This window comes from Leptonotus elevatus, chromosome 2 (genome assembly GCF_054856555.1).
Source record: "Leptonotus elevatus isolate MCC_2025b chromosome 2, RoL_Lele_1.0, whole genome shotgun sequence".
Classification (NCBI taxonomy): Eukaryota; Metazoa; Chordata; class Actinopteri; order Syngnathiformes; family Syngnathidae; genus Leptonotus; species Leptonotus elevatus.
In genome coordinates this window covers 30892651-30905583 of record NC_141240.1, presented here as the reverse complement: position 1 = coordinate 30905583, position 12933 = coordinate 30892651, and the positions used below count along the sequence as shown (strand labels likewise).

The window sequence follows — 12933 nt, the reverse complement described above, 5'->3', positions numbered from 1 at the left end:
TATGGACAGTGCTCTCCTTCACTCTCTGTAAATGTCCAAATGAATTTTCATGAGAATGAGCTGAAAGACCCACACATCCATTGCCATTAGTCCATAATTACATTTCACTATACATTTCAGTTTTTTAGTTAAAGACTGCATCTTTACTTATGTTGTCAAGTATAGATTAAACAAAAGCACCATGAACATAATTTTTTTTTTTAATAATAATCCCCTGCTCACCAGTTCTGTATGAGTGACAGGCAAGATGGTAAGAGGCTCATCAGGCCTCAGGGAGCCGCCCAGATCTTGGCTTTGACTGTGGGACGGAAGAGGAGGCGGCTTCCCCTCCAGTTTGCGAATCTGACGCTCCCCTTTGGCCGAGGCCCCGGCACTGAGCTTGCGAACAGGGTTTGTCAGCCATTTCTTCAGGGTGCTCACAGAGCGCTTGGAGCCGGGCGAGCTGGGGGCCGAGCTGCTTGAAGCCAGTGGAGGCAGGGACGCCACAGAGGTCGAGATGCTACCCTCGCTGCCTGGCGCCGAATACGAGTCTGTAGAAAGAGCCAAGAAAGCAGAAGTTATAGCTACACACGGGGCTCTAGGAGGAAATAAAGGTACATCATAATCATCGCGCAAACTTACTCTCCATGTTCACTGCACATGAATCAGTAAATCAGTAAATCAATAAATCGTGGAGCGTCAGTACGAGCATTTTGTAAATGCCCACTGAAGCAAAAATGAGGGCACTGGCGAAGGTCGCTAGGAGGTGGCTGGAGGACTGGAAGTGAAGGAGAAATAAAAACAAAGAGTGGATATATAAAAATAGCCTCCCCCCCCCCCTTCCCCCGAAGACACAGCTGTTCTCCTGTGAGCTGACTCTGTTTACAGGAAGCAGACCATTTTTAGTTTCAATCCAATCGTGTCACCGGATGAAAGGTAGAAGAATTTTTCAGAAGACATGCAGTGTGATGACCAAAACACTCCAGAGACATTATGATGTCAGACGTACAAAGGAAGTGACCCTGAGGTCATCGGGGAACCACACATCTACTGTACTTTGATTCATTCCAAAAAAAAAAGGATGTTTTCTTAGGACTGTTTTTTTTTGTTTGTTTGTCTTGTCCCCCAAGTCCATCCTGCCCCATTCCCTCCAAACCCAACTGCCTTCCTCAACTCCAGTGTAATCAGCTCTTCCTCCATGTGTGTCCAACCATGCTACACATCAATCTTATTAGCCCTGACCTGAGTTTTGACCCTTCATCACTCCTTTCCCTACAGATGGAGAAACACTTTCCAGCTGTTTCTAAAAGGAGCTTTTTCAAGAATTTTTGAAACTTTTGCCTATTATCTTTTCAGTCTAAACACAGTGTCCTTTTGAAAGTGCAAGCAAATTTTTTCAGGAATGTTAGAGCACACGGCTTGATAAAGCTGAACGTACACTTAATGTGACCAATGGAGACACCGTACTCGCACAACTCAAATTCCAAGTAGTTATTCGAGTAAACTTTAGGATTAAGTAGTTGGTGAGCATGTGCGTGGTATGGACACAATATGCAAATGACAGAAACAGTTCACACAAGGTGAATGTGAGCGTGAATGATTGTCTTTCTCTCTGTGTGCTCTGACTGTATAGAAAAGGGATAGATGGAATTGACTATGTATTTGTTACAGTAAACGCTATTGGTAGCGTCAAATGAGAAATATACGTAGATTACTGTAGTCCCTTCTATTTAAAATAACAACCTTTCCACACTTGTTCGTAAAATGCCGTGAATAACACGCACCCGTGTATAATAGGCACCCCCCAAAAAGATATAGTTAAAAAGCTGTTTTTTCTCCTGTTTTTGTGCAAGATACGCAACCCCCCCCCAAAAAATTTTTTTTTCGCTGGCATCCTTTATAATCAAAAAGATTAAAAACTTGCCAATAAAGTGAAAATGATTTTACATCCACTTTGCTCATTCCCCATATCTATAATTAAAAGTCTACCAAAGTATTTTTTTAAATCTTGTTTAAAATCTTGTTCTCTAAAATCAGATTCTTGTACTGTACCCTCTTTTAGGTCATTTTAATAAGCTATATTTTTTCTCTGCTTTTAAATCTCTTTAACCATGTTTCTGTTTTTAAATGGTGTACTTTTAATTTCAGCAGTGAAAGCATTGTGTATAAAATATGCCATAAAGGGATTATTTTTTTCTTTTTTACAACTCCTAGGTACTGCCTAAGTACTGGTAAATGTCTAAACAATTATCATTTTTTGTTTGTTTCCTACGAAGCCCCGTTTATAATACACTTTTTTGGGCAAAGGAATAAGTATTATTCATGGGATTTTACAGTAATCATACTTTGCCCAATTTAATGATCAAAATGTGTACACACGTTTGTGGTTGCTAGCAAAGAAACATGCAACATATTTCTACAATAGCGGCAAAATTCTCCACATAATCTTAGCACGGCTGGTAATGCCCACCCTGCTCCTCAAAGACCAAAAAGATCTGAGATCAGAATTTGGGGGAAACAGTCAGTGCATTAAGGCAGTAGAGCAACGAGCGCCCAGCAGAGCAGAGACACCAAAAGCCAATTTCTGAAGTTTGTGTTTCCCAGACTTCCCTGCATGGCTTCATCCAATCTAAGGTGAAGGGTCCCATTACACAGACATAGCCAACAACACTGTTCCTAAACAGCTCCAGATATCAGTGGAGAGAGCTTATCCAAAGAGCAGAGAAGGTGAAGGGAGCTGACACTTGTTTAGCGAGCCATTGACACAGAGTGGAGAGAACATGTGAAGCTCTTCAGCAGAATGAAACAACAGCTCCGAATAACGGTACAGATTTAAATAAAGTGCGCGCACATAATGGACCGGATTCATCACATCAACATCTGTCACCATGGCAACTGCAGTTTCCCAGCTGACCCCACAAAGCTCAATCTCGGTATGGTTATGAAACCTTCAACTAGGTACCATGATGAAATCTGTGGAAGCTTTTAGTCACAGCAACAGGAAAGCACAAAGGAAAATGAAAAACTCCCCCTCAAAGCAACATTTCTGGTTTGGTTATTTTACATGATATACCCACACTGTGGAAATTGGGGGGCTTCCCACGCTTCCCTCGACCCTGTTGTGTGCTGATACTGCCTAGTGCTATTCATTGTGATAATAGAGCTTCAAAGCCAAGCGTACCCACAGTAATTTGAGTTAATGCAGCTTAACTATTGCGCAAGTGACAGTTATGAAGCGGCCAGGGTAACATCAAACTGGTCTCATTTTTCTTATTTTGATATGTAGACTGTTGCTGTGGCGGCCACATCAAGAGGCAAATGTTTAGTCTAGGGTTGGGCATTTTGACCACATTTCCTCGATCAGCAATAGGAGAAAGTAACTATCAATTACACTGGGGAACAATTTGAAAAAATATACATGTTGAGTTTGATTTTTTTGCTGCTTAAAACTAAAGTTGGCGTGCTGATTTCAAAGTGGTAGTGATTTTTTTTTCCACCACATCACTTTTTCCACCACAGTTTATCATCCAGATGAGCTAAATTCCACTGTAGTAAGACTGTAGTAAGTAAGCATGTAACTATTCCATCTTAGCGTTTTATTTATTTATTTATTTTTACAGGTACTCTATAGCTAAAAAAAAACGTGAGGTGATTGAGAAAAACTAAGAACAATTTGGGATTCTGCACACATTAATTAGTTAACTCAGTTGTCAAGCCTAACCCAACTCCCCAGTCGTATCTGTTTTCATGCCAGTGTTGTAGTTAGTACAGTTATGGCGCTCAGAAGAGTTGTGCCAGAGTTAATGTAGCTCCTCAACTCATATCCGACATCATGCTCCCTTTTTAGAAACCAAAAAGTTGAGACTAAATTAACAGTGCATCAAAAGCACACAAATTCGCCTCAGGTGCTTCATGACACGATTTATCAAGAATCAATTCCACACAAATGGAACGACTTCTGAACGATCAAATGAGTGATTGGTTTTCTTAGCCATGCCTAATCTGCTCCCCATTTGTCACTTTTATTTCACAACATTAATTTTATTACTCTCATTACACAGCAATAGATTTTTTGAGACACTGTTAAGATTTCTGTGTAAAAGTTGAAACTTGTCATCTTTGAGCATGCATTGTGTTCACTGTAAGCATGCATGAGTACACTGTAATGAATTGACTGTAGAATTTACAAGAAATAACTGGCAGAAAAGTTGCCAGTTAATTTTTGTAAAATCTCATTTAATTACTGTGAAAACCAATTACAGTATTTTAACAAGTATTTGATGTATATAATTACAGTTACTGTATTTACTTAAAAAAAGAAAAAAGAAATTCACTGTTATCTAGTTTACAACTGTTTCCTGTATTCTATTTTACATGAATTTACCGGTAACTTTAGATATTTAAATAAATACAGTATGTCGTTGTAAAATCCATGCGTTTTCTTAACCGCTTATTCCTCAAAAGGGCCGCTGGAGCCTATCCCAGCTGTCTTTGGGCAGTAGGCGGGGTATACCCTGAACAGGTTGCCAGTCAATCGCAGGGCACACAGAGCCAAACAACCATCCAGACTCACAATCACACCTAGGAACAATTCCCAGTGCTCAATTAACTGGCCATGCATGTCTTTGGAATGTGGCAGGAGACCGGAGCACCCGGAGAAAACCCACGCAGGCACGGGGAGAACATGCAAACTTTACCCCGGAAGGCGGTAGCCCGGACTCGCTCTCACGCCCTCAACACTGGGAGGTGGACGTGCTAACCAGTCATCTACCATACCGCCCTCGTTGTAAAATCAATCCTCATTGTGCAGCAAAGTGCATAAATGAATGTTAGCTGTAATGTTGCCTGTTTATCTGAGAAATGCAATGTGAAGACTGCCATTGCAGTATTACTCACTAATTCGCTGAATTCTTGTCCTAGCTCCAGTGACAATACAGGGTCCGCTATTTGCTCCTTCTCCTCTAAGGAGTTTTACCGCCAAAATCCGACAATCTTTACAGTATTTACATGTAATCCACATATATACATGCCAAAACAAACTTTACAGTATTTGAGGGCTAATTATACAGCAAATTACTGTACTTTGTTTTTACCCATAATGCACTTTATTTTACACATAATACATTGCGGTATACAGTTAAATACTGTAAAAATTAAAAAACAAGAAAATGCCGTAATTTTTTTTTACTGTTTTTACATACATTTGTTACAGTGCATTTTGTTCCCCAATTACAGCAGCAGCAGATGTTGTAGGCATGTAGCAGGGAGTGAGTTGGGTGTGTTGCACCTATCCACCTCATCTCCACCATGCAGCAGCAGATCTGCACTTCAGAGACGTTTGTTACAGTGTACACCACAACCAAAACAAGAATGGCGACCCAGAGGTTTGTTTGTACTTATAACACACACATTTTGTCAGAGAAATGGGTTTTCGTGGTGGAGTTGTGGCAAAAGTGGAAGACAAAACAAAGTAAAAAACAACTCAATTTGAGTCAAAATGGGTTTTGCTTTCTGGGTTACTTTGTACAATATGACCATTTTTGAGAGGTTTTGTACGAAACCAGCCCGGAAAGTTGAATCAAGTTGACCCAAGTAGAGTGTATACTCCAAAAACAGTTGGGTCAATAATAACCTAATATGGTTAAAAAAGTGATTGATTCAACTTTTTGGGTTATTCATTTAACAAAAAAAGGGTTATTTTTTACCAAAAAAGAAAAAACAACATTTTAATTTTTTTAGGTTGGTTCTTCATCTAACCCAACTTTTAGGATGATTAACCTACAAAGTTGGGTTAATCCTTTTTTGGCCCATATTTGGTTATTTTGGACTCAACTGTTTTCAGCGTGCGGAGAAGCAGGGTGGCAAGGCCAGATGAATCTTTGAAAAAAGGGTTTATTTGAAAAAAAGGCAAAGAAGATGGAAACATATGAACGCTTAATATAAATGCTAAATGCAAGCTAACTGACACGGGTGGCTGCAGGACGCTGATTGATAGACACAAAAAACAGGGCTGATGAGAACAGGTGGAAACAAATATCTAACGAGTTGATGAGATATGAACAGGGGCACAGAACTACATATGAATTGAACAAAGTCAACAAAAACAGATAATGACCAGTGTTGCCAAATTCCCAGGAAGGAAAGTAGTTATTGGCTGTCCTAAAAGTCACTAAAGGACATTATTACCTAATTTGCGTAATTGGCTATTTGCATGTAATGTCATTGTAATAGACTCTGTAGGAGAGAGGAATAATGTTGTGGGAGAGGCATAAATTGAGTTAATAAAAAAATAAAAAATAAAGTCGCTTTTGACAAAAAAAAGTCACCAGATTCAGTGAGAGTCGCCAAGTTGGCAACACTAATCATACAACATACAAAATACATATTACCAATTAGTGACATTGCATGCGTTAAAAAGTGAAGTGTTTTTTTGTAAATCCACAAGAGCAGGGATCATTTTGACTGTTGTGTCTGTTTTTCAGAAACCCAAAGGAAAACACGTTTTCACAAGATCTTTGTGGCGTAAGAGATTATTGTGCTAAATTTAATCAACAAGTAACTTGCCCAGTCATGTAAGAGGGGCAAAACATCTGGCTGACTATCCTTCAGAGAATCACAAACCTTCCACTAAATCGTAGTTGTCGCGCTTTGCGACAAAAAAAGTACAGCACGAGCAAACATCAACTCACACAAACAAAACAGCTTTGAGTGATTGGATGCAGATGGATGGGCTGCGAGCACCCCCTCCCCCTGCTATGTTTGATCCAACTTTCCTTTATTATTGATCACTTGGTCTGAGAACTGCTGAGCGGACAAATCAGGCTAAAAGCGTCGACGGTAATGGAGCATACTTGTTCACAGCAACTCCACTTTGGAGGTCTCTGACTTCTCAAAGGCAGCGTTGCGCACACGAAGCAGCTGGGTGGGCAGCCAGCAGATGGTCTTACACTCATCACAGCTGTAAACATATCCAGCCGAGCCGCTGCCAATCAATGACAGCACCTCCAGATTACGAGCGTGGGGGTGCAGCAGTATAACACAACATCCCATTTCTATCTGTCCTGCCTCACCCAGCCAACTTTATTCCTTTATTCCCTGGCGCTACAGCTATATTGCATTTCACCCACTCAGAGGAAATGGACACTCAGCAAAGAGGATGTGCAGACTGAAAGGGAGACAACAAGGCACTTAGTATCACAGTCATATGGACTGGAAACCCCAAACGGTATTGTGATGGACTCCATAGATTACTAGCTGTCATTTGCAAGGAAAAGACATTTGAGTACTTCTGTTCTGCAGCTCTTGAATGTTTCCCCTTTCACTTGTATCACTACCTCCAATCCCCCTAAATTACACTTTTGGCTTAATTTGATTGCAGGAACTTTATTTAAAGTACAAACATTGGGAGGAGAAAACAGGGGGTTTGGACCATGGGAACTATTGTCTAAATTTAGTTGCGGTGTAATTTATTGCCCTTCTGAGGGGCTACTACTCTCGATAGGCGCAGGACCTTTTGAGGCAGGATTTGCATCGATTATTGGCAGAGCTGTAGTACTTAAATCCGGACTCTGACTCAAGTCCAGACTCTGCATTTTTTTTTTTTCATTGTCTCAGACTTGACTCTGACTCCTTGGCATTTAACTTGGACTTGCAAAATATTTTTCGATCGAGTCCAACTATGTTTGTATTCCCGGAAATGAACGCCCTCCTTCAAGAAACTTGTAATAAAGTTATCAAAAGACACCAGCATTGACATTGGGCACCCACCCGGTAACAATGGCTACCAGGCAGTATGCCATCTGATTGGTTAACCTAAACGCGAGTACCAGAGCCCTCAGTTGTTTTCTTTCAGTCATGTCAGACAACAGCGGAGCTTTAAATTTGGGTTTTACCAACAATTGAGAACTGCCGTTCATACGTCTTAAAAAAAAAAACACAAACAAAAACATGAAGCAACCTGCCGATTCTGTAAGTAGACAATTTCGGACACATAAGGCACCACATAGAGTTTGCTCGACACTTCCAGAGACACCACAAAAAGAGGTAAGTCGTCACCCTCCAATATTCTTCCTTTAACTCATTCACTGCCATTAACTGCTATAGACGTCAAAAATTCATTTGAACTATTTCTATTAGTTTAACATTTTTTTCCACTTTTGTTAACAAGAGTATGAAAACCTAGAAAAATAGAAATATTGTACATTTAGAGCAGATATAAAATGTGTGATTAATCATGAGTTAACTATTGAAGTCATGCGATTAATTACAATTAAAACATTTAATCGCCTGACGCGACTTAAAGATTATTAAAAATTCAGGGTGTCAGGCGATTAAAATTTGTAATCGTAATTAATTGCATGACTTCACTAGTTAACTCACTTGTACAAATGAACAATAAAAAAATCTAGGTTTTCATACTCTTGTTAACAAAAGTAGAAAAAATGTTAAACTAATAGAAATAGTTCAAATGAATTTTTGACGTCTATAGCCGTCAATGGCAGTGAATGAGTTAATAGGCAAGCCCCATGTCTTCACATTTTTGTATTTATATCAAGGAAAGAAAATATCATGGTTCCTGGTTTCATAATGAAATTGCTCAAATTTTGTGATTGTGAAAATAGTATTTTTCTTTTTTATGAATTCGAACAAAAAGAAAGCGTTGAAGTTAATGTTTACTCTTGATCTCATCTAGACCCGGACTGGGGTTCGGACCTTGTGGACTCAGATTTGACTTGGACTCGGACCATTCTGACTGGAACTTGACTCTGCCTCGATAAGATGAACTTGACTACAGTCCTGCTTAATGGATGAGGATTTGTCACATTTTATTTCAGTTGTCACATTTCCATACTCATTATTTTGTAATGTAATATTACAGTGTCTTTTTTGGGTAGCTTTGATCTTTGTACTGCCACTGTCACTCGATGATTAAGCTGTTGCTATTTTTTTTAGTACATTTCCATCATTTAAAGTTTTGGGAACAGTTCAAATGGAATCCTAGCAGGCTCTAATGGATCCTCCCCAAACTGTTTCCACAAAGTTAGAAACAGACGTTTCCTGTAGCCATCATGACGGTGTGTCCTAGTACTAATGTTCTGATAGCATACGTGTGTGTGTTTACATTTTATTCATGTAAATCTGTGAATAATACATACCGGCAGTTGACTTTACTCGCCTGACTCCCACCCTTCCTCTTTCCTCCTTCTTCATCTTGCCCGCCCTCCACCCCAGTGCTGTATATCCTCCCCCCTTTAAATACTTATACTCTGCCACTTGTGCACTCCATATCTGTCTGCAGTGCAGTATTGGCTGGGTCGTGCCCCTGGGATGTCAACACATAACTCCGTCTTTGGGTACAAAGCACTGCTCTGCCACAAATCTGCTGAGAGCTGCACATGCCGGCAAAAGCATCTTGGCAGATAAAGCGAACGTTTCCCTCCGACGTTAAGAGAAAGTCTCATACTGAAATGATCATGACAAGACGTCTTCTGTGGCGACTATCAACGTGTTAATGAAATCTGCAACGGGATTAAGGTGAAGAGACTTACAAAAAATTAGAAGAGAGGAATGATTGATTTAGAAAAGTAAGGGAATGTAGACAAAAGCCAATTGTACTTACATGGAAACCAGGAATTTTATAAATTGTCTCTGGTTCCGTGTGGACGTGGACTAAGCTAACACCTTTAATGGGGCTTACAAATCATTCTTTAAAATGAAAGAGAATAGGTGCAAGGTTCTTTTCAAATCGACTAAAACAAACAATTTCTTATCTTAATCATGGCCATGTGCTTGTTTATGCAATAATAAACTTTTCCTTTGCAGATATGTCTGACTGTGTGTGCGCGTATAAGCAACTCGGTGCACAGAGACAGACAAGGGAACAGAGATTTCCTGTCCTCCTACTGACCCACTTTTGGAGCAGACACACTGCCATGCTTCCAGGAGTGCACGGTCACAGTTAAGTAACAGGAAGAAGATAATCAGTGTAAAGGAACAAAGACACCTCCAGAAGAGAACAACTTGCATGAGTCGTTCTGTCTATGAAGCCACTCAACCGGTCCAGTCAAAGCAGCTTAAGAGGTGTAATTCTAGTGTCCAAGATTGTGCATCTACGTCATCGTCACTGTCCACAGTAGGGACAATTCCAGATGTTGCCTGCGCCTCTGAATGACATGTTTCTTTGGGGAAGACACAGTGCGCTTGAGCCCGTATCTCACTGAATGCTTTTGAACATAGGGAATTGCGTGTTTCTTCAGGATTTTGTTTTACTTGTCACAAACTGGTTTTCTTGAATCCACTGTTTCACTATCACTGGCAAGTGTTTGTTGATTCGACAACACTCGAGACGATATAACCATGGTTCCTGTATACGTCAACCCATTTGTTCACATGCATTTGCCTCCTCGTGAGACATCAGCACCCATTCTCCATATTGATTATTGTGGCAGGCAAGAGGAAACGGCACAAAGAGAAGGCAATGAGGAGTACCCGTTGTTTTACATGAAACACCATTGGATGAGTTTTAGGACAGTGTTAAATTTGACAGTGGACAGCAGAAAACTGAATTCTGGGGAATTATAATAATAATATAATAATGCATCGGATTTATATAGCTCTTTTCTAGATACTCAAAGACGCTTTACAATGGAATGGATACATTATTCATGCACTCACACATTCACACTGCGGTGGCGGTAAGCTACTTAAGTAGCCACAGCTGCCCCGGGGCAGGCTGACGCAAGCGTGGCTGCCAGTGTGCACCTACGGCCCCTCCAACCACCACCAAACATTCACACCTTCCATACACCAGTGTGAGAAGGACTGGAGGCAATGTGTGTGAAGTGCCTTGCCCAAGGACACAACGACACATGACTTGGGGAGAGCGGGGATCGAACAGCCGACCTTCTGGTTACTGAACGACCGTCTATACACCCGAGTCTATACACCTGAAGCCACGGCCGCCACAAAAGGTTTGCGCACCTGGGTTGGATCTGTATCCCACTGAGGTGCGAAAATTTGTGACGTTAAAAAACGTTAATTTCACGTCATTTTGAACATGTTCAGAAGTCCCTGCAACAAGACCATTAAGACTGTTCAGAGAACATTTACGCTGTGACCTTGAACGAACCCTGACGTGAATTCAACATTCGCTAGTGTTGCAAACGTTCGTCCCTCGATGGGACACGGGCTTTAGATTTGCCCACTACTGCAGGAGTTGCCAAAAGGTCTCAAAGATTCCCAAACAGTAGCAAAGGAGTGGTAAACAGTTGCTAATCTTGGCAATACTGTCCCAAATAGTCACCATCTGTCTTTCGGAAACAGACCAATGCCTCTAAGCATTGCTAAAACTCGCTAAATGTCGCTAATGACAGAGGCGATCCCTTGATTTTGCGCCAACATTAGTCTGAAAATTTGGCAAATGCAACATTCGCTACCTTCGCAAGGATGATAAACATCTAAGTGTAAATCAATTCCCGGTTCTGTCATTCTGCTGTTGGTTTGAGTTATCTTACCATTGGTGTCACAGCTGTGGTGGGGATCCCCAGCACACTACTCAGGGGTGCTCTGCTGTGGAGTGTTCAGTTGTGCACTTGGAAGTCAGGGGAGCAGTTGCTAGTGCACACATACACACACGTACACACTCCCCTGTTGATGATCATAATGATTATCCAGGCACACGCCAAAGAAGGGAAAGCGAATGACTCACACGTTGGCAAACGAGACAGCCATTAAATCCAAGCGGGCTTCATTGTGATTCCAAATGGCAACCGCGGTCGTCAGGATGCGCGCGAGGTGAGATCAGAGACCAAGTGGTGCCTACTTGGCTAGGCGGACGTACAGCCTACAGAACGCCTTTGACCCCGCTTACGCACATCTGGTGCTATCAGATATCCACTTGAAGTGCACTTGCACCTTAACAGTAAAACACGTAGGCCTAACCACTGAAATTGAATACAATCTATTCCAGGGTGCTAGTAGTGCTGATAGAATTAGCTTTTCCATGGGAAATAATCAAAACAGAAATAACCTCCAGCCATTGCGTTGCCTTGTTTACTGTACTTTTTTGCTTTGACTTGCGAGCAAAATATGAGTGGTATACTGTATGGTGGCAGTGAACTCAACTCAGGTTCAAACCCTAACCATTCGTCTCAGCATTCAGAGCAAATTTGGATGCCTTGTGCAGCAGAACTGTACTGAGCATGAGAGGGGCCACCAGCGCAGACGCACACGTGGAACACTGACCCGCAGATGTGCCCCTGCTGCGAAAAAGCTGCGCTACGAGCGCGCTTCTCAGTCAGACATGATGGGCTTTCCAGACAAATATTGTCATTCCTTTCCATGGCTCTCCACTTCACTTGCCGCTCATCCCCATAGTAACCCAACCCAAAAGGAGAAAGTAAGGGACAGCCACACAAAAGATGAGACAATGGTAAAATGAGAAAACAGCCTATCCTTGTGGGCACACAAACACAGGACTTGGCACTTTTATGTTTCACAGTTAGCATCAACAATATTGACACAAAAACAGCTGTGGATGTTGTTATTTGTAAAACAATAAAGTGAGCACAAAAGATGGCTTCATTTCAAATTCTAAATCCTTTGCACCTGTCAGCCTTTGACTGCTCCACTTCAAATCCCCGCCCGGCACTTGAGGCAGAGCGCTTTTGCTTCTGGCCATGAGGAGAATGTCACACGAATAGACCAAATCCTTCAGTGGGAGGAGCCACTCACAGACCACACTGAATATGACCTGAATTTACAAACTCTAGTTATTGAATGCAACCTGATGTTCTCTCCTTTGACTTTCATTTTGAGTCTTAAAGTAATGTCAGTACAGTGCTCTATCTAAGGGTTTTCGCAGATGACATGCAAAAGTGATTTTGTGTAACTGTACATCTTGCATGGCAAACTATCCAAAACTTTTTAAGCGTATTTATTTATTCGATTAACATT

General features: G+C 41.2%; 1 protein-coding gene across 3 annotated transcripts in view; it reads right to left on the bottom strand.

Moving 5' to 3' along the window:
• Positions 1-12933, bottom strand: part of arhgef25a (Rho guanine nucleotide exchange factor (GEF) 25a) — a 51957-nt gene that overhangs the window by 17035 nt on the left and 21989 nt on the right. For all 3 annotated transcript variants that reach the window (XM_086067086.1, XM_086067088.1, XM_086067089.1), the window contains one exon: positions 223-530. In XM_086067086.1, the coding sequence (XP_085923212.1) occupies positions 223-530 (308 nt within the window). The remainder of the gene's footprint in view (positions 1-222; positions 531-12933) is intronic.